Genomic DNA, 22,054 nt, shown 5'->3' with positions numbered 1-22,054 from the left:
TAATCCTCCCTCCTGGTTTGTTTGTTTTTTTAAACTATCCAGAAAAGTTGTGTGTTGTGGACAAGGGCCAATGTTTTAATCTTGAGCTGACAACTGCTCTCTCTCTCTCTCTCTCTCTCTCTCTCTCTCTCTCTCTCTCCTCTCTCCCTCCCTCCCTCCCTCCCTCCCTCTCTCTTTTTTTCCATTTTTCTATTCCAGGAGGACAACTGTTAGTTTTGTGGCATACTGCTGCTCCACCCAGTGTCTGCAGACTTTTGACCTATTGAGTTGATAAATACTTAAAGCTGTTCAGGAGCAGCGCCAGTTTAAAGCTGCATTAGGCTGTCTCCTGATGGTGCTGGGATACAGCTTGTCTGTGTGTGTGTGTGTGTGTGTGTGTGTGTGTGTGTGTGTGTCTGTTTGCACGCGTCTGCGTGCGTGTGTGCCAAAGCAGCCGGAGGAGTGCCCAGCAGGGAACACGGAGAGCCACTTCAATCCTGCACCCCTATCAAATTTGGATGAAAGGCAGAACTCTCTTGGAAGCCCTTTGATGCTGTAGCTTCCATAAAGGTTAACACCTTCCTGTTCCTCCCCAGGCAGAATGTAAAATGCAACAAACATCAAGCAGGCCAATGACCTCCAGGACACACTCGTGTTTTTGCACGTATGATTCTAGTTGCATTCAAAGCGGCTTTCAGCCACTCGGATGATATAAACTGTTTTTTTAACCAACCATTTGCAATCCTGCTAAACTTTTCTTTAACTTCCTCCTTACTTGGCTGTGTGCTACTGCCCTCTTAAGAGTAGCCATTTAAGGTAGCAGTTTATTTGTTCTGGCCATGTTGTTTCTCTCCACCACCACCACCACCCCTCTCTATTTTTCCATTCAGGATCAAATGTGTTCTCCTTTTCTCTTAACTGCCTATTTGACAATAAATGAGAATTACAAATCTGTTCATGGAAAATAACTCTTGTCTGCATACCAGTTGCTGGAGTCTGCTTGCAAGTGGGTAAGGAGAATTTGGAACTGACACTTGCATGTGAGGTTGGAAGCCTTCAAGGGACCACCACTGGAAGCCGCGAGAAATCAAATGTCGGACTTGTCAACTTGTAATCCTGAGTTGTTGCAGAGCCAACAAGGGTTAAAGGCAGCAGTGGGTTTGGATGAGTCAAGGGGTTGCATACTTAACCCTACTTACTGTGCACTTGAGGGGGGAAAACTTCAAAAGTAACGTGAATGGTGCTTGTTTTAAGGTGTAAAATGGTGTGGTCTTCATAACTTTAGTTTCAATACCCTGGTTGATTTTTCCAGAGTAGCTTCAGTCAAACATTCTGACATCTGGGGAGGCCACAGCAGGGAGAGTGAAGCAAACTCACTTTTTCCTAACATAACTTTTAAAGGGCTATGATAGCATTTTAACTTGCTTGTGCTCAAGAAGTGCCTCACAAATAGCATTACTGCTCTGAGGATTGTTTCTTGGAACCTTTGATTGCTCTTACCAGCACAAGCCAGCAGGAAGCCCAGCACGTGGGTGTAACTTACTTATTCTTTTTTAACAAACAAAAAAGATGCATCAGCAAAACACAGTCCTGGGTCAGTGGTTTACAAATATTTATTTTCATTAACACATTGGTATTGGTATTCTTTTCCAGACACAAATCGGCTACAGGCATTGACCCAAGGAGACTTTGTTTTGTTTTGTTTGTTTCAAAGTACCTAACTTTCTGAAATACCAAAGCAATCTTTAAAGTAGCATAAGAAAGGAGGTGGGAAACTATTTCACGTGCATTTGGGTGGCAAATGCAATATTGGTCAGAGCAAGAGCAGATACCTTGGTGTAGTCTGGAAATCAGAGGGTGTTTTGCAATGTACTACAGGTGCAAAAAGAGAGAGCATCTTTTCCCTCTTGTTGGCTCTTTCTGGGTGCTTTCCTTAAACAGAGCAACCCCCAGGAAGTTGAACCAAGAGAAGTTCTTTGCAGTTGACAAGTTAGCACATCAGATAAGGACTTGGATCTTACCCCCACCCGATGCACACATGAGAGTTTCTTTTACTGGGGAGCGTTCGAAAATGCTAAGTTTCAAACTGCAGTCTGAAGTGACCACCATCTAGAATACTTTTGCCTCGTTCACTTCTTCAGGAAGCTGTCCGCTGAGAATTCTGAAGAGCCCATAAGTAAGTATCCCAATAGGCAGTGAATGCTATAGTGGTATGAATCCCTAACTCTCCCTGACCTCCCACATTGAGGGGAGGGTTCTGGTCAAATCAAAGGCCAGGCCCTGGGCAAAGTGCCCTCCAGTGGGACCCAGGCTTTCCCTGGTCAGCCTCCCCAGGTGTGAGCAGAAGGAATAGGTTAGGATGCTGAAAGCAGCAAAACTCTAGCCACCCAGTACTCCTTCAGCCCAGGACTGGACAAGGCAGCTACAGCCTTTGTCACCACTTCTATCAAATGCCTCTGGGCCCCAACCCGCACTCGTAGGGGTTGGGCTACAGAGGTGTTGGGGATGTGGAAAATGATGGAAGTCTGCTGCAGCTGCCTCAATACTCAGCTGTTGTTTTTTTATGAGTTAAAAATAAGAGATGATGGTGCTGGCTATGGTGGGAGCTGTCGTTTGCCCATTGATGCCAGGTCTGGGCAGATAAAAGGAGTAACGAATCACTCCTTGTACAAAGGAAGGAGTTCCCTTCGTTGCTGCTTTTTTTAAAAAAACCCAACATTTGGAACTCTACCAATCTGCAGTCTCCAGATGTTTGGGTGGGAGCTGTAGTCCAAAACATCTGGAGGGCATCAGGTTGGGAAAGGCTGGTTTAATGGGAGGAGAACAACAGTTAATTCTCAAATTGCAAGCCTCCCCCAAAACCCAAAGCTGCTACTTGCTCCTTGGGCTTTGCCCAGGGCTTGCTTTCCTTGGGTAGGTTGGTTCTAAGGCAGGACTTCAGCCATTCCTGCCTGTTGGGATATGTAATGGGACGGAGGTCCTCTCCTTTCTAAATGCACAGCTGTAACTTGTAGCCTGTCTCTGACTACATGGGCAGAAATCTGCCTGCTTTGCTGGTTTTAAAGATGAAGCAACCCTCAAATGTGAAGCTTGCCTTTAATTGCAAGGTCCTGTGTGAGTGCCTGGAGGCGGTTGGAGGATGGATGGCGGCTAATGGATTGAGGTTGAATCCTGACAAGACAGAAGTACTGTTTTTGGGGGACAGGGGGCGGGCTGGTGTGGAGGACTCCCTGGTCCTGAATGGGGTAACTGTGCCCCTGAAGGACCAGGTGCGCAGCCTGGGAGTCATTTTGGACTCACAGCTGTCCATGGAGGCGCAGGTCAATTCTGTATCCAGGGCAGCTGTCTACCAACTCCACCTGGTACGCAGGCTGAGACCCTACCTGCCCGCGGACTGTCTCGCCAGAGTGGTGCATGCTCTAGTTATCTCCCGCTTGGACTACTGCAATGCGCTCTACGTGGGGCTACCTTTGAAGGTGACTCGGAAACTACAACTAATCCAGAATGCGGCAGCTAGACTGGTGACTGGGGGCAGCCGCCGAGACCACATAACACCGGTCTTGAAAGACCTACATTGGCTCCCAGTACGTTTCCGAGCACAATTCAAAGTGCTGGTGTTGACCTTTAAAGCCCTAAACGGCCTCGGCCCAGTATACCTGAAGGAGCGTCTCCACCCCCATCGTTCTGCCCGGACGCTGAGGTCCAGCGCCGAGGGCCTTCTGGCGGTTCCCTCATTACGAGAAGCAAAGCTACAGGGAACCAGGCAGAGGGCCTTCTCGGTAGTGGCACCCGCCTTGTGGAACGCCCTCCCATCAGATGTCAAAGCGATAAATAACTACCTGACATTCAGAAGACATCTTTTTTTTTTTTTTTTTTTTAATAATATTTATTAAAATTTTCCAATTAATTACAAATTAATAAAACATCCAATTTCAAATCTTTTTCCAATTACATCCTTTCAGGACTTCCCCTTCCCTCCCCCCCTTGTATTCCAAATCTCTCAAATGATCTCAACAAGTTCTTCTCCTCAATTCAAACTTGTTATCCTTAACCCAATTTTTTTTTAAAAAAAAAACAACAACATTATTTTCCATTCCCCTAAAATCGGCTTATTCCCACCACGAGTTCCCCACTTTAGAATACCATATAAATGTATATAGCCTAAATAAAACATAGTTTACGCCTTTAAGGATTCCACATTTCCCACCCCCCCTTTTCCCGGTTGCGTTCCCAATGTTCCTCAATGTCCGATATTTCCACGTCTCTCTAAATCATAGTCCTTTGCCAGTCCCATTCAGAAGACATCTTAAGGCAGCCCTGTTCAGGGAAGTTTTTAATCTGTGATATTTTAATGTATTTCTGGTTTTTATGGAAGCCGCCCAGAGTGGCTGGGGAAACCCAGCCAGATGGGCGGGGTACAAATAATAAATTATTATTATTATTATTATTATTATTATTATTATTATTATTATTATTATTATTTCTGTATGCATCCACCCCAAAATAAAACGGAGGCATCTTGTCTGTTGTTTTTCTCTGTGCTTTTTAAACTGTTTGGTAGGCCATTGTGTGTGTGTGTGTGTGTGTGTGTGTGTGTGTGTGTGTGTTCAAAGAAGCCAAATGGTGAGTAACAAAGCTAATAATGACCCAGTCTTCCGGCAGCACTGAAAGCAATTCAACCCACTTGTATTGGTCAGATTCCAATTCAGCATAAAGCAGGGATGGGGAGCTTGTGGCCTGGCAACCTCCCCACCTGGCCCACTTGGCTCAAGCCGCACCCACCTGTTAGTCACCTGATGTATGGGTAGGTGTGGGGACAGGTAAAGCCTTGTCTTCAAACAGTGCCAAATTCAAGCTGCAGCTGCAAAGGAACGTTAGATTAGCAGATGTGGTTTCAATTCAGCAGTGTTGGGATTTTGCACTATATGACATCAGGTGATTTGACAGGGGGATGGCCCCAGCCGCTGTCAAAAGTGGCCTGTGGAGGGTTGGCTGGATCTGCCCCCTTCCCACATCCAGTTTTCACCCCTGACCTAAAGAAAGTGAGGAAACTACCACACCTTTTCATCAAGAGACATACAAGCAAATCCCACTATGTGAACACTTGGCATACAGCTCTTCGGTTATCCTCACGTGAAAGATTTCTACCCCAATGTCACTACACAGACCTCCAATTCAGATATCCAAACAACATACAAATCAGTGAGCAGTTATTCAGCTCCTGGAAAGATTCTCCAACCAAACACAACTACTGAAAGTCAGGGACAGGAACGCATTGGGATTTTCTCCATAGACAATCATGGAAACTGTTGTCTCACAATGTGAGCGGTTGCCTTACAGACCATTTCTCAGGAACCAATTGTGTTCAAATGGTGGAACCTATGGGTATTGAGCGCAAGTAACATGCTGTTCCATTAGACAGTTCCATTAGAAACGCATTCCATGCTGGTTGGAGCTCATGGGAGTTGTACTTCAAAAATCTGTAGGGGCACAAAGTTGCAGGAAGGTTGTCTTCCCACATGCCACTTGTAATACCCTTCTAGCCGCTTGTGGCCCTGTTCCAGGTAAGTGTATGGTCTCTTGCTTTAGCCTCAGTTCTCCCAGGTACGGTACTGGATTCTTCATTGCTCATCAAGTCCTAGGCACTGAGGTTTTGCCCACAGCGCCACCCTCGCTGGCTCTCATTGCTCACAGCTGTGGCCTAACCAAGTGTGAGGCTTTGGATGCTGCTGCCATCAGCGATGATACTGTTTCCCATTGATAATAATCATGTATTCTATAGGGTGGAACAAGTTGCACAGTTAAGGCCCTTTGGGGAGTGAATCGCAAGAATGCGGCAAATGGTAAATAAATGCAAAAGGAAATGGCCATTTTGCTAGCTCCAGCCCACGGAAAGATCTTTCTATTAGGTTCCAATAAACTAGAAATCTTGAATTTATCCTCTGGATCAACGCAGATCAAAATCCCAGACCTAAAAATGCAATAGATTAGTGCAGGGGTTTTTATCAGTCTCTGAACAAAGACACTGATGTTTTATAAGAGGATGGAAAAGAAGCTCAGCAGGTATAATACTTCTAGCAGGCAAAAAAAAAGGCCTCCTGTTGGGCTTCTCCCTGTTTCATGGCTCTTAAAGACATAGCAACCCCCCTTTGAACCTAGGTAATGACAACTTTTAAAGTCAGTTAAGCCCCTGGCCCTCCAGTTGTTGGGACTCCCGGCTCCCATCATCCCTGGCCACTGACTCTTGGTTGAGGCTGATCAAATCTGGAAGTCTTAACAGCATCTGGGAAGACCACAAATTCCCATCCATGCCTTAAATCTTGGTGGTGAAGGGGTGGACAGGGGTAAGGGTCTGCAGTCAGGGCTGCTCAGATGTTTAATTAAACATAGGTTAATATCTTCCTGGAAATTTGAATCTGTTAAAAGAAGATGTAAGCAGCTTATGGAAGGTAGAAATGTGCAGAGCTGGATTTGTCCTTTGGCAGGCTAAACCTGTAGGATATTTGGAATACTGCTCTTAGGTTATCTGACCTTTGGGTGTGTGGGGGGGGGAGTGTTCCAAACTAATATTTTCACCTCTGGTCAAATGAAACAAATAGCACCAAAATAATCTTCCAAAGCTTAAAAAAATACAAGGGGGGGGGGTTGCAATTATGTCTGTTGCTTGGTGGTAATAACATACCCCCTACCTTTTTTCAGAAATTGCATGATCCTGCAATATATCCCTACATCTTATATAAATGTTTCTGCTGTTACTTCTCTTGACCTCTCTACAGTGAAGACAGTGTGTGCTTAGGTATGGCACAAGAACCTGCTTACTTGCTGCCCAGAAAGCTCTGCAGCTTATATTGGAGAAAACAAGGAAGGGGAGGTAGGCTAGGAATTTTGCCATGAATAAGAAGCTGGTGACAGGTGAAGTTAAAATGGTTCAAGGCTGGCCAACAAACACCCTTGGCCTGGTTCACACTCTGCAACACTGGATAGCTCAGCTCTTCAGGAGCTGTACTGTATTTGATAGGACATCATATATTGAGAGTTTCATCTGGTGTTAATGACCAGGGTGTGAATCCACCTTTCCTTTGGTCTGAAAGGGCAAGGCAATGACCTGTAGAATAGGAACTTCTGGGCTCGTCTACTAAGGCAAGAGTTGCCCATTTGGGGGTGGGGTGGATACACAGGATTTTTGTGTGAGTGCCATGGGTGCAACCCCCTCTACTCACTTCTCTCCCCTTGATCATGCCCCCCCTGCAAAAAAAGAGATAGAAAGCATGCATTCATACTTCCCTTTTCCAAGGGATCTGGGTAAAAGTTCCAGCAGAATTAATCTCAGCTCTGAAAAATATAGAGAGCAGAAAGAAGAAGTAGGTCATGCAAACTTTTTTTCAGACCTAGGACCCACTCTTAATCCCAACATGCATTTGGGGACCCATTTCTTAATCTTCTATTTTCATGGTGATAGTAATCCTGTTGTGACCCACTTTAGATCAGGCCATGGTCACTAGTGGGTCCCAACCAGTGAGTTACATGCCCTCGCCATCATTCATATGGAGTGATAAGCAGAGAGAAATTCAAGGTGCTGGACTGCTGTTTTCCAACTTGCTTGTTTCCTTCAGTTGCTGATGGGACTGTTTTGGCTCCCTTGCATGTTTGTTTTTAGTTTGCTGCAGCATTTATCACGTTTGTGCTATGGGCTTCTCTCACACACCCACTGCAACAACAGCAGTTGGTGATGCCAGCCAGGACAGCTATTCTCGGAATAGCTTCCTGGCTCCAGTCGGCAATTTAAGCCACAGAAGTGTGGCCCTGCCCAACCTCAAGAGGCAGGTTGCAAGACAAGCCATCTCACTGAAATGATGATGCCTTTTAGTTTTCAGAGCAAAGAGAAGCAGACTTTACTATGAAGTGACACGGTGCCATTTTGTTCTGCAAGTTCCAGTAGAGATATCACTCTATGTGTCATTCAGAAATGAGCACAAAAGGAATACAGTGGTACCTCGGGTTACATACGCTTCAGGTTACAGATGCTTCAGGTTACAGACTCCACTAACCCAGAAATATTACCTCGGACTAAGAACTTGCTTCAGGATGAGAACAGAAATCATGCAGCGGCAGTGGGAGGCCCCATTAGCTAAAGTGGTGCTTCAGGTTAAGAACAGTTTCAGGTTAAGAACAGACCTCCGGAATGAATTAAGTACTTAACCCGAGGTACCACTGTATATGTTTGTGACTTTTCACTTTCAGATTCCAGATTATGATCCCAAAGTATTTTGACCTTAAGCTCAAGAGCCAGAGGAGGAGCCAGTCAACTCTGCAGCTGCTGTACTGCTAACTGGGGAATCAGACCAAGGTCCTGGTGCTGGTGTTTCAGAACAGACAAAGCCAAAACTGGTGGTTCTGAGCCCACTGAACATCAGGCTTGGTAGTCTGAAGTCTGCAGAAGCTGAGGCAGAAATCCCATGACTGCAATCCCCTGGGTCTGACTCATAAGAGGAATTGTACTTTATTTACTACCATGCCTGCAGTACAAGAGACTGCAGGGGCAGGGGAAGAGAGTGCTTGTCTGCAAGTCACAGATTCCACCTTATAAGAGTCCCAGTCTCTAGGCCAAGGAGCTGTAGCCTGGAAAGGCCTACTGGAGGAACAGATTTGTATGGCCTCTGTCTCCTTTTCTTTATCAAAGCACATTTCTCACATGGAGCTATCTGTGGTGCTGCAACTACTGGCCTGCCTTGCCGCCTTGGGTATCTGGTAAGGACAGGTCAAAACACAGGTTGTTTTCTAAGGCAAGGGTAGGCAACCTAAGGCCCGTGGGCCGGATGCAGCCCAATCGCCTTCTCAATCCGGTCCGCGGACGGTCAGGGAATCAGCGTGTTTTTTCATGAGTAGAATGTGTCCTTTTATTTACAATGCATCTCTGGGTTATTTGTGGAGCCTGCCTGGTGTTTTTACATGAGTAGAATGTGTGCTTTTATTTAAAACGCATCTCTGGGTTATTTGTGGGGCATAGGAATTCGTTCTTTCCCCCCCAAAAAATATAGTCTGGCCCACCACATGGTCTGAGGGACGGTAGACCGGCCCACGGCTGAAAATGGTTGCTGACCCCTGGTCTAAGGCATATGAGACTTCCAGCCTTTGGAAACTTGGCAAGGTGTTGCTGCAGGAGAGGAACTGTGAGCTACATCATTGGTGGGTGTTTTTAGAACCAGGGTAAAACTCTCAGACACCCGTGTTTTTGCTATTTCTACAAGGTATAATCTTGCAACTGTACTGACTGTTGTTACACTTACAGGATTAAAAAATTGTGTATATTCCTACATCAGCTCTTGCGTTGCTATTTTATTATTCCTGTTATGAAATTGGTTTTGCGGTCCTTGATTTTGAGATATATCGCTGTTCTCTTTGTTGTAAGTTGTGTTGAGCACAATTCTTTTGTGGAAAGGTGGTATATAAATAAGATGATGATAAACCCAATGGGTCTTTGGCTGGATCCAGCAGGACTCACTCTTCTTATGTTCAAAATAAGTGAATTAAATTCTTGGTAGCCACAAAATCTGTTTCATAACTTGCTGGTTTCTAGCTTCTACAAAGAGGAGAAAGAAATGGACATTTCCAGTCATTTTTGATCTAGCATGATCTGTCAGTGTGAGCATGGACTGTGCTGGTTTCCACCAGCTCTTTTCTGTGTTGTGTAAGCGACTGAGCTAAGAGCTTGCTGAACCTGGAGCCGGGTGTTTGCACCTTGGCACGCAGCACAGGAGGACAGACTCCAAAAGGCGAGGCAGCAACAAGCCAAGTCTGTTTCTTCCCGTAGATGGGTGGATGGAAAACTTAATGAGAATCGCAGAGACGGTGAGATACCACATGACATGGTCCTCCTTGCCAGCTTTCCAGTTGGAGAGCTTGGTGCAGTGGAGAAGGCAGTTCTCCAGAAGAGGTGAAAGTGGATTCACACCCAGAAAAATGGCTTTGGGTGGATGGATGCCATGCCAAAACAAGGGAATGATACTGTTGGGTTGGGTTGGGTTCCTCGTTAACCATTCTGCTGCTTACAGCTTTTCAAAGTTATCCTTCTATGCAAAGAACTCATTCTCAGTAACCAGAAGTTAGATGAAAGGATTTAAAAAGAAGTTCGATCACTCTTTTTAAAGAGCTAAGCTTCTGGTTTTTTCCTCTCCCTTGAGCCTATGTGAAGACCAGACAGGGAACTATTTTCAGAGGAAACAGCATCAGAGTTGGAATATGCGAGAGGTAGGCTTGCCAGCTACCCTGATTTTGCAGACTGGATTTAAAGAAGAAACTTACTGTCATGCTTTGGATAAACCTTCTCCTTAAACATTCTGACACATCTCTGTTAAAAGATTTCAACTGGAAGAGAGGGTAGGGCCCTTTAGAAAGGAGCCAAGGAAACAATAATTGCCTTGTTATCCTCCTCCGTGTCTTTATTTATTTATACGGAGATTTATATCCTGCCTTTCCACTACATAACGGGACTCAGGGAAGCTCACAGAAAAGATAAAGACAGATTAAAACCATGCATCAAATAAAGCAATATTGCACCATAAAAATAATCAGTGAAATTCAATAGGTGATACAGGAAGCAGAGGAAACAAGCCAGCAGTAATAAAAAGAATTTTGAAAAAATAAAATAAAAATCCATCAGAAGGTACTGGAAATGTAATACCGGGAGGGGGGGGGGAGATGAATTTCGTGGGGCATGGAGTTCCACACCTTGAGTATTGTCACAAATATTCCCTCTATGAGAACTCTCGCTTTTGTCTTCTCCATTCCGCCACCGCACCTGTCAGCAGGTGGGTTGGCCCTTGCACACTTGTTTTTTGTTTCCAGTCTCTTTTAAAAATAAATAAATTGTGATCTCCTGCCTACTTCTCTGCAGTGTTGTTGGGTCCTCATATTTTCAAAAATTGTCCTTTTCAGAATTGCACAGAATGTAGAAGTGGGCCAAGTACAGCTTTTCCCCATTTCAGTGCTGGAAGGCTGCAAGTATTTCCCCTTGTGCACAGCTCCTAAAGCTGGGGTGTGGGGAACATCAGGCCCAGGGGCCAAATGTGGCCCTCCAAGCAACTCTGTCTGGACCTTGAAACTCTCCCTGGCCCCTCCTCAGGTTACCCCCTTCACAAGTCCTGCTCCATGCTCTTGAGTGCATTCACCTGGTCGGAATGTTCTTTTGAACTGCGATAATGCTTCTTGCTAACAAAGAAGGTGGAGAGTTGTGGGTGGGTGTATGGAAACATCTGACTCTTGCATGGCTGCAGTGTAGCCTGCTGTCCAGAGACAGGAGTCAGATCCATGACTCCGCCCACCACTTGCATGTGGCCCCTGAAAGGTTGTCCCAGAGGGAATGTGGCCCTTGAGCTGAGAAAGGTTGAGGAGCTAGCTGCTAAGATCCTTTACCCTCTGTTCTATCTTGAAAACCTTACTAGTATTTCTAGGGTGGCTGCACCCACACTTTGGAACTCCCTGAGTCATGACATTTTTGTTTAGGCAAGGCTATCCAGACGTGCAGAATGTTGACAGTTTTAATCTGGTTGTTAGCTTCTCGATTTTAATTATTCTTGGGATGTTTGTAACTGTTGTTTTGTTTTTTAAAAACACACACACACACACACACACAAACCTTATAATTTTATTATTTTATTCTTTCTGTAAACCAGTTTGAGGTTTTATTATAATAAAGCAGTGTATAAATTTTGTGAAATTGGGTAAATTGTATCCCGTTCATGAACCAACCTTTTACAAAAACCCTCCTCCTACTGCCACCTATATTAAGAATGACAATGTGGATTCCCAGTGCAGTTCAGTACCTGCCTACTTGGAAGCAACCCCCACTGAGTTCAAGGGGGATAAAACTGCCAATTAAGTGTGCTTAGGATTGCATCCTTAATGCCTCTTATTTGTGAATGCTAACTTTCAAAATGTGTCTCTTACACTGTGATCCTAAGTACCTGTTGTCAGAAGAAAGTCCCAATGTGTTCAGTGGGACTCCTTCACCGTGTTTGGGATTGCAGTCTTAATTTCCCTGCAAAAGGTGTAAGACTCATGCAAAATATTCTTTGCAGCTGAGATCTTGCAAAGTTCACTTTGCTTCTGCTAGCAAATTAATGCAGTTTAGGAAACCTCAGTACAGTGGTACCTCTGGTTAAAAACTTAATTCGTTCCAGAGGTCCTTTCTTAACCTGAAACCGTTCTTAACCTGAGGCACCACTTTAGCTAATGGGGCCTCCCGCTGCTGCCATGCGCAATTTCTGTTCTCATCCTGAGGTAAAGTTCTTAACCCAAGGTACTACTTCCAGGTTAGTGGAATCTGTAACCCGAAGTGTTTGTAACCCGAGGTGTTTGTAACCCGAGGTACCACTGTAATGAAAAAATACATGGATATAAGCAGCTACAGAGACTTATTGAGTGTTGCTCTAGACAGCAACAGAGCAACCTGATTGGGTGCCTGGGGCGGCGCCCAGGGGCGGGGCCAGTCAGGGCAGGACGCTCTGTGGGGCCTCCGAGGAGTCTGCCTGCCTCTTCCCACCCAGCTGCCCTATAGCTGAGGGGGAGGCGATGGGCGGACTATTTGGGCAGCGCAGAGCCTGCACTCACCAAAGCCACCATGTCTCTCCCAGGAGAGACATGTGGCTCGGGCACACTGCAGGCCCTGCTGTGAGTACCGCCTGGCATTTTGTCACCTCCCTCAGTGGTGACACCCAGGGTGGCCCACACCCACCACACACCCCTTGCTTCACTGCTGCCTCTAGAAACACTCTCAATTCATGCAGAGCAGAGGGGAGACTCAATAGGCTTGGCCAATGTCCTCCCTTATCAGAGGACCCTTGCACCCTTGGACAGGCCCCAGAATCCTTGGCAATACACAAGGGTTCCACCTCAGAACTGCACAGGGCTTTTTCTGCGTATGCAGAAAGTTTGGGTGGGGAGGAAACATTGGTATGGAATATTATTATAAAGTTTTCCCCAAATCGTGGTAGACAAAGGAAGCATTTCATAGTTGCACAGCTGACACTGAAAAATTCTGAAACAACTTGGCTGCACTCAAATCTGAAGCTGTCAGAAGAGTTAGAAAGGAAAGAACAAAAAGGTCTGGCAGCAATCCCATTATATGAATTCTACATGGCCATCATCGTGCACAAAACCTACCCTTTTACAGGCCCTCACCTCACCTCTCCTCACCTCACCTGTCTTCTCCTCCTGCTCCATATATTCTTGTGCCCAGACCCACATTTTACGGTGTTGGCATAAGCTGGCTTGTGGCCCTGTGTCAGATTTACAGCCTCTCAGAGAGACTTCAGCAAAGCTTTTTACAGGAAACTCAACTCAGCCTGCCAATGATGACCGCAGAAGGACACCCTGCAAGTTGGAGGTGCTTCTGTTTGATTTAAGCTCTATTAACACTGGAGAACAGCAAACCTAAAATATCTTTTTCAGTCAGGAACAGTCAAGGGGTCTGGAACAGCCAATTCTCCCTCATTTCTCTCTCACTTCTCACTGTTTCCTGGACTAGAAAGGTTGTTTACATTGATCAAGAGGCCTTTGTTGTATCCGCCATGTAGCTGAAGCTTTCTGAGTCCGTTTCAGTCTACGGCTCCTGCCTGCTCTCCTTTTACCAGAGTTCCAAGATGGCCAACGCTTCTTCAATCCATTCTGTGGTTCAAGTAACTTCTCCTGAGGTGGCAAGTTCAGGAGGTAAGGTGAGGAGATAGGAAGCTGCCTTACACCAAGTCAAACAATCAGTCCTGCTAGCTCAAGGGTGCAGAGCCTTCTTCAGCCCAATGGCCATATTCCCAGACCCTCACTATTTTCCAGGGACATCCCTGATTTAGAGAAGCTATCCAGGTTTCTGATTTGATCCTAGAATGTCCCATTTTTCCTTAGGATGTCCCTATTTTCATTGGAGGGTATGGAGTTATCCGACCCCCAACCCATCCAACCCCTGATCTGAAGGGAATCTGTATAGGGAAGGTTTTCTTAATGTTTAATGTTTTATTGTGTGTGTGTGTGTGTGTGTGTGTGTGTGTGTATGATGGGGGTGGCGCTGTGGTCTAAACCACACAGCCTAGGGCTTGCCAGTCTGAAGGTCAGCGGTTCGAATCCCCATGATGGGGTGAGCTCCTGTTGCTCGGTCCCTGCTCCTGCCCACCTAGCAGTTCAAAAGCACATCAAAGTGCAAGTAGATAAATAGGTACTGCTCTGGCGGGAAGGTAAACGGCGTTTCCGTGCGCTGCTTTGCTTCGCCAGAAGCGGCTTAGTCATGCTGGCCACATGACCTGGAAGCTGTATGCCGGCTCCCTCGGCCAATAAAGCGAGATGAGCACGCAACTCCAGAGTTGTCCCGTGACTGGACCTAATGGTCAGAAGTACCTTTACCTTTATATATATATATGTTGGAAGCTGCCTAGAGTGGCTGGGGCCACCCAGTAAGATGTGTGAGGTATAAATAGTAAAATCATCATTATGGAATGGGACATCCCTCTTTTCATTGGAGAAATGTTGGGGGGTGAGTATTCCCTCATGGGGAGCCTTCTGGTGGTGTGGCCAGGTACAAAAAGTGGGTGGAGCAACAGATGAGGCCTTTCTTTGTACAGTAGGCTGTATTCAAGCCACACAAAATTCAGGGTTTTCTACAGACACCTCCATCCAGACAAATAAAAGGCATTGTCACAGTTCAAGGATCCAATCCGTCTGGGCAAAAGCACTCAGGGTGGGTGTGGAGTAGAGTCAATGAGGGACATGACCTGGGAAGAGGTGTGGGCATATGAAGAAGAGTGGAGAGGCCTACATTTGGGCCCAAGCCTTAGGTTCCCTACTTATGTTTCAATAGCAGCACTTTGTATATCAGAGGTTCTCAAATTCTGCTCTAATCCAGTAAGGGGGCAGAATAGTCTGCATTTGATCCTGCACTTGATCTATTTCCCCCCCCTGATGATGGAAATCAAGGCTGTTCTTGACTAAGAGCAAATTATCAAACAAGCTAACAAGGCCCTAGTTTAGGGTTCCTGGTTTTCATCATACGACACTGGTGTAGTTGTCTCATTCCCCCTGAAAAATTCACTAGCCTTCCCTGTTTGATTGCCATGGACATAGCGGGGGCGGGGGGGCAGCTGCCCCCCCAAATCAAGAAAATAAATAAAAATACTTAACTAACTGACCAGTTGCATTGCAGATAACTCAGTTCTACCCACCAGCATTAAGCCTGCCCCCCCCAAAAAAACAAATCCTGGCTACACCCATGTGGACTGCCCCAGGTCCTGTGCTTTTAATCCTACTGTGCTAGTCTTGATGGTAGCACTTGCTGTGAAAAAAATTTGCCAAAATATGAGTTATGTATGTGCTTTGATTTTCAGATTTTTTAAAAAAAGAAGCGTATTAAATGGTCCACCGAGAATGACCTCCCCCCCAGCTAAGTGGTGGCCAAAGTTTGAGAACCACCTTCTTCCCACACAGACTGGCAGCTGCAGCTCTCCATGTGCTCTACCACTGATCAGGTGCCTACATATATTTATTTCTTTAGTCACTGTGTGATACTTTTCTGGTATTCTTCTCCTCTGCATCTGTGCTCCTTTGTGACTCAATAAGCAAAGCATGTGTGTCTCCTGTCCCTCCCAATGCTCTCCCCCCTCCGCCATGCACCATCCCGTGTCCCGAGGCTCCTTTGGCAGCGTTATGTAGAAAGCAGCCACCCACGCACTGAACCAATGGCCTCCAGCAAAGAACGTGTTCTGCCGCTCTTTGCGATCTTGCCCTCACCAAGGACGATATGCCAGGTGGATTCGAACCGAAACCTACCTAGGCTGGAAACTGGCTGGATGGCTCACTGTTACCCTGCTACGCCAGCCCACCTGCCTGCCCAAACTCGACTTGGCTAATTAGCAAATAGATGGTCTCCTGTGCAGAGGGGCTATTTTCTTCTGTCCCTTGTTCCGTGTGACAAGGAAGTCCTCCTTGGCAGGGAAAAGAAAACTCAGTCTACATCAAGACCGGCTTTGAAGTGGTCTGCAGTGCGGTAGCCTTAATTGTTAACCATTACAAGCTGCACCTATTTTTGAAGAGGCTCCTCCAAATTAGGCTATGTGACTCACGGATGCTGGTAGCTTCTGTATAGACTCACACGCATAGGGGTGGGGAGCATTGCTAGAGGGCTGCATTCCCTCATAGACAAAGGTCTGAGGGCCATTTGCCAGTGATGGACAGGGCCAGAGTCGAAAGTGCCACCCAGTGTGGCTGGAGCAATCCAGCCAGATGGACAAGGTATAAATAATAAAAGTATTATTATTCAGTGGGTGTGGGCAGAGTGACAGATGTGACTCTCTTATAGACCACTTTCCAGCAGTGCCAGAGTCAGAGGTTTCTAAAATCTCTGTCCAGGCCTGAGGTCATCAACAGGTATCATCACATTTCAAGGTCATTCTACGGCCACATTCGCACCATGCATTTAAGGTACTATGGTGCCATTTTAAACAGGCATAGCTTCCCCCAAAGAATTCTGGGAGCTGTAGTTATGGGTGCTGGGAATTGTTAGGAGGACTCTATCCCTTCAATGAAGTACCATTCCCAGACTTCCCTCAGATCCTCCAAATGTCCTTATTTCCAGGGACAGTCCCGGATTTACAGAAGCCATCCTAATTTCTGATTTGATCCCAGAATGTCCTCCTTTTCCTTAGGGCTATTTTCATCAGAGAAATGTTGGAGGGTATGGTAGGATGTCCCTATTTTCATTGGAGAAATGTTGGGGGGTATGGAGTTATGCGACACCCCACCCTCCCGAGCCAAGGAGATAAGTAACTATACAATTTTTAGAAGACATCTGAAGGCAGCCCTGTGTAGGGAAGTTTTTTAAATGTTTAATGTATTGTTTTGTTTTTATATACGCTGGAAACCGCCCAGAGTGGCTGGGCAACCCAGTCAGATGGGTGGGGTATAAATAATAAAATCATTATTATTATGGAATATGACGTCCCTATTTTCACTGGTGGGTATGTTCCCTGTGAAGGAGGGCTGGAGCCCTGCAGTTGGTTAAGAGCTGCTGGGAATTGTAACTCCATGAGGGGTAAACTACAATGACCATAATTCTTTGAGGGAATGAACATGCTTCAAATGTGTTTTTAAAAAGCATCGTGTTTTCACAACCTAACTCTACTGTTGTGTAAATTCTACAATGAGAAGTGCACCCAGATTAGATCTTACCCTAGTTAAATGGAAGGTGATTATAGTAGTGTTGGGATCTCTTTTTCTTTACTCAGTGAAATATAAAAAGATTCCTGCGTGAGTGTTAGTGCTAAAGATAAACAACGAGTTATTCCCTGTAAAGATTCAACCCTGGGAAAAGGCCCAGACATGTAAAAGGGGGTGGGGAGAAAATGTTCCACTCTTCCAAAAGCCAGTCTAAAATCATGAAAAGCTGCAAATGGCTATTAAGATATCTTTGAGGATCAAAGTTTCGACTGAGTTTGGCCAAGAGAGGGAGGAAACTTTTCATCTAATCTTCAGAGCTTAAAGTAGGGCAGAATACGGGTGCTCCATCAATGATTGTTCATGTTTTAAAAATAATTACTTAAGGGAGGTGGTTCCTTCTGTTTGTTCTTTTCCAGGCCCTCATCCTGTGTCCTTCATGCAAAGGATCAGATTTTGAAATGAAAAGAGAGGTCAGCGTGTGAGCCCCTTGCCTATTAGTACCCCTTTGATATACCAGAACAATAGACCCAGGGCGTTTACGGTACTTCTCCAACATGCTCTCTGTTCTTAAATCAAAACTTTCTTCCTATTTCCTTCTTATTAGATGCACTTTTTTTAAAAAAAAGCACACAGGAACTCAGGATTAATTCTGGATAGCAGGGATCCATCCAGAAATACAATCTTGAGTCTTATTTCGAAGTGAAGCAGAAGTAAACACCTTTTTTTTTTAAGGGTAAAAATAATTTAAATTATTTTTTATATGTCAAGTCATAGAATACAGGCAATAGAAAAAGGCCACTGTGTCATGGCCTAATGGGTCAGAGAATTATTTGTTGAGCAGATAAGGTGCTGGTTCAAGTCCCTAAAGTGAGAAGAACACACATTTCTCAACCAATTGGCTTTTTAAAAATAGCCGCCATGCAATAAAAAATTGGGGGCTGAGCTTCATGCATCCAATCAGAAGCCACGTCGGATGTTCGGCTTCCAAAGAACGTTCACAAACCGGAACACTCACTCCCGGGTTTGCGGCATTCGGGAGCCAAAATGTTCAAGCCGTAAGGCGTTTGGGATCCAAGGTATGACTGTAGAGTAAGATAAAAAGTACTGACTCAGTTAAAAAATGATGCAACTATTTCTAAAATTGTACTATTAATATAGTATGAAAATGACAGGCGTGCTCATTTCTTCCATTCTTAATGTGTTTTTCAAACAAAGGTGCAACCTTGCTTCATAACCGACCCCTGAAAATTACTAGTATTGGCATCTGACAAAGCCATGGAGCACATTCCAATATATATATATATATATATATATATATATATATATATATATATGACAAAAGATGTGGGATGTGGGTGGCGCTGTGGTCTCTTGGGCTTGCCAATCAGAAGGTTGGAGGTTCGAATCCCCACAACAGGGTGAGCTCCTGTTGCTCAGTCCCAGCTCCTGCCAACCTAGCAGTTCAAAAGCACGCCAAAAGTGCAAGTAGATAAATAGGTACCGTTCCGGTGGGAAGGTAAACGGCGTTTCCGTGCACTGCTCTGGTTTCGGTGTTCTGTTGCGCCAGAAGTGGCTTAGTCATGCTGGCTACATGACCTGGAAAACTGTCTGCGGACAAACGCTGGCTCCCTCGGCCTGTAAAGCAAGATGAGCGCTGCAACCCCAAAGTCGTCTGTGACTGGACTTAACGGTCAGGAGTCCTTTACCTTTTTTATGACGAGATAACAGGAGTGTGGACTAACTGGCCCTTATCCTAAGCTGTGCAAAAGCACAACGTGCTCCAAAACGCACACGCACACTCACAAATATGTTCGGACTTTGTCATTTGTAATGGAAAAATATTTGCCAGATGTTGTCTCTTCTCGTCTCCCACGCTGCTCAGAACCTGTATTAAATGTCACTTTTTGGCAAAGAGCTCAAGTGTGTTATTTGAGAAGAGCCAAGAACATAAACTATACCAGGGGAAAATAGCTGACTTGGAGTTAAAACTCTCTAGCTCAACAAAGGATGGCAGAGAAGAAATTCGATTCGGTTTTTGTTTAAAGGTGAGTCTACCTACCTTGCATTTCCTGAAACAATATTTGCATTTCCTGAACCTGGGCCATCCTTCTAAATTCTTACTTCTTTGAAAATGGAGTGGCTCTGCCGCTGTGTCTGCACCACACCACCTTCCCTGCCCGCTTTATCTTTCCCTCCTACTAAACAGCAGTGACTCACTAGCAAGGGAGGGCCTTTGCTCTGCTTCTCTACCCACTCCTGCTATTCACCATCACTGTTGCCTCTTCCTTTGGAAGGGGCTCACTGCTAAGGAACTCTGTCAAGGCCTCTTTGGTCAAAGGCAGCAATGCTTCCAAATACCCGTTGCTGAAACTGGTAGGGGAGACAGCTCTTGTGTTTGGGTCCTGCTTGCAGGCTTCCCAAAGGCTGGTTACTGTGACAATAGGATGCTGGGTTAGATGGGCCATTTGTCTAATCTAGCAGGCTCACCTTGCCAACAAAGGTCCGTATAGGTAAAGCTATGGTTTTCCCAGTAGTGATGTATGGAAGTGAGAGCTGGACCATAAAGAAGGCTGATCGCCGAAGAATTGATGCTTTTGAATTATGGTGCTGGAGGAGACTCTTGAGAGTCCCATGGACTGCAAGAAGATCAAACCTATCCATTCTTAAGGAAATCAGCCCTGAGTGCTCACTAGAAGGACAGATCCTGAAGCTGACGCTCCAATACTTTGGCCAATTCGTGAGAAGAGAAGACTCCCTGGAAAAGACCCTCATGTTGGGAAAGACTGAGGGCACAAGGAGAAGGAAATGACAGAGGATGAGATGGTTGGATAGTGTTCTCGAAGCTACCAGCATGAGTTTGACCAAACTGCGGGAGGCAGTGGAAGACAGGAGTGCCTGGCGTGCTCTGGTACATGGGGTCATGAAGAGTCAGACATGACTAAACAACTAAACAACAACAACAACAACAACAACAACAACAAACAACAGCAGACACTTCTTATGTTCTTTGGAGACTCCCTCCAACCTAGATGTCAGGAACTGGCTGGACACTGAGGAGTGGTGGCTGGATCCTGATTAGTGGGCACTGGGAGAAGATGGTTTGGAGACTGACTTGGAAGAAGGTATCTGTGAACTGGGGGAACCGTAGTAGCCAGGTGATGAGAGTCAGAGGCAGGAGAAGCTGCACGTAGGGGTGGATCTAAGCTTCAGTGTACCTAATTCTAAAGGGGCCCCAGAAGCGACTTTAGTCCACATTGCTTAAAAAATTGGGGTCAAATTGATTAATTTTTTATTGTATATATTTCAACAGTCCCAAAGTTTGAGAGTCATTAGCACAGACGTTGTAAAGGTGCGATGATCTGTCATGGAATGACCCCACTGAAGAAGATAACAGTGGTTACCTAGACCTCGTTGCTGGTTGTGAAGGAGCCCCCATGACAGTTCAAGCTTCAGGGCCCAAAAAATGTAGATCCTCCACTGGCTGCAGGATTGAAGAGTGAAGAACAGGTGCAGAAGGAGGAAGAGATGGGTCAGGCAGGTGTAAAGTCAAGGGTTTCCACACCTCCTCCTCCTGTCCCCACCTCTCCTGCTCTATTGTCTCCCAGGACCAGAAGAGGAATGAAGAGGGAGGAGCAGAAGCAGGTTACATACAGGCAGAGTCTCCGCCTGCTTATGTACAACTTGGAGGGGTGGAGAGAGATACATAAACTTATGTTGGGAACAGGGCCTCTCTGTTGCGGCAACTGCCTCATTGGGTGCACATGTAGGAGTAGCTGAGAGATGTAGGACTGATGGGCATGCCTTTTCCTAGCTTGTAAGTGTGCTTTTTAATAATAAAGAGTTAATTCCTCAGGCATTCTCTGCCCGTCAGCACAGTGACACTAGAGCTAGCCTGGAACCGCAGAATCTACACAATAAAGCCAAGAGGGTGAAAGGGGCCTGCATGTTGGTCCTCTGTAATATCACCGTGATCCTCAAAGTCAAACATTTCCTTCTATATTTATATATTCATAACAGCTCTGCTTGATTGATGAGGCAGAAGATTAAATGGAAGAGAGAACCCTTAATTAGATGGAAAGCATTCTGCAACTCCAGATTTAAGGCCAATACCAAGGAATTGCAGTTTCTTGATTAAAAAGAAATGGCATTGCCAGATACAAAAAAAGGGCTTTTTAGGAACCAAGTTATACTCAGAGTAAGCCCATTTAAACTAATGGACCTAAGTCTTATCCATTAATTTCCATGATCATACTCTGAGCATGATAACATTGGAAGTAACTCAATGGGTTGTATCCCATGCTAATCCTGCTGAGAACAGACCCACTGGACTTAACAAACCTAAGATAGTAATGAACTTCAATGGGTCTACTCTGACCAGGACTAGCAATGAATACAACCTAAAGTTTTGTTCTTCATTCCCTCTGGACAGTCTAATCCATGTCCAGTTTAAAGAAGAGGAACCATAAGAAAAGAGATGGTGGAGGTGTTGCAAATACAACAGCAGGGATCATTCCACTAGTAACCTAAGGGTTAATTATGTTCTCAGTGCCAACTATCTGGGGGTGGGATAATGTTGCCTAGCAACCAGGCAGTGTGGCATGATCTTTGCTTAGCTAACATGAATTCTGTGTAGTTCTGAGGAAGTTATTAACCTGTATATTTTGTTGTTGAATGTCACCCTGCTACAAACAAGGCCTGACCTAAGAAAACTAACCCTCTCTGCTCCTTCCTCCTCAGATTATACACTGTTTTTGTTCTGTTTCCCCTCAATAATGTATTATCAATTTCTTTTCTCACTGGATTCCATATGTGTTATTCAAGTGATACTGCTAACAGTGGGAAAGTCTTAAAGTTGCCCATCAAAAAGTTGGCACCTGGGCAG

General features: G+C 45.3%; 1 protein-coding gene across 6 annotated transcripts in view; it reads left to right on the top strand.

Annotated features, from left to right (window-relative positions):
• Positions 1 to 933, top strand: part of LRRC28 (leucine rich repeat containing 28) — a 50,286-nt gene extending 49,353 nt beyond the window's left edge. For all 6 annotated transcript variants that reach the window (XM_081839189.1, XM_081839190.1, XM_081839187.1 and 3 more), the window contains one exon: positions 199 to 933. In XM_081839189.1, the coding sequence (XP_081695315.1) occupies positions 199 to 271 (73 nt within the window). In that variant the 3' untranslated portion in view covers positions 272 to 933. The remainder of the gene's footprint in view (positions 1 to 198) is intronic.
• The last annotated feature ends 21,121 nt before the right edge of the window (positions 934 to 22,054 follow it).

The sequence above is a fragment of the Podarcis erhardii genome (genome assembly GCF_964252035.2).
Source record: "Podarcis erhardii genome assembly, chromosome: 14".
NCBI lineage: Eukaryota > Metazoa > Chordata > Lepidosauria > Squamata > Lacertidae > Podarcis > Podarcis erhardii.
Note: the sequence above shows the minus strand (reverse complement) of the source record. Positions and strands in the feature narration are given on the sequence as shown.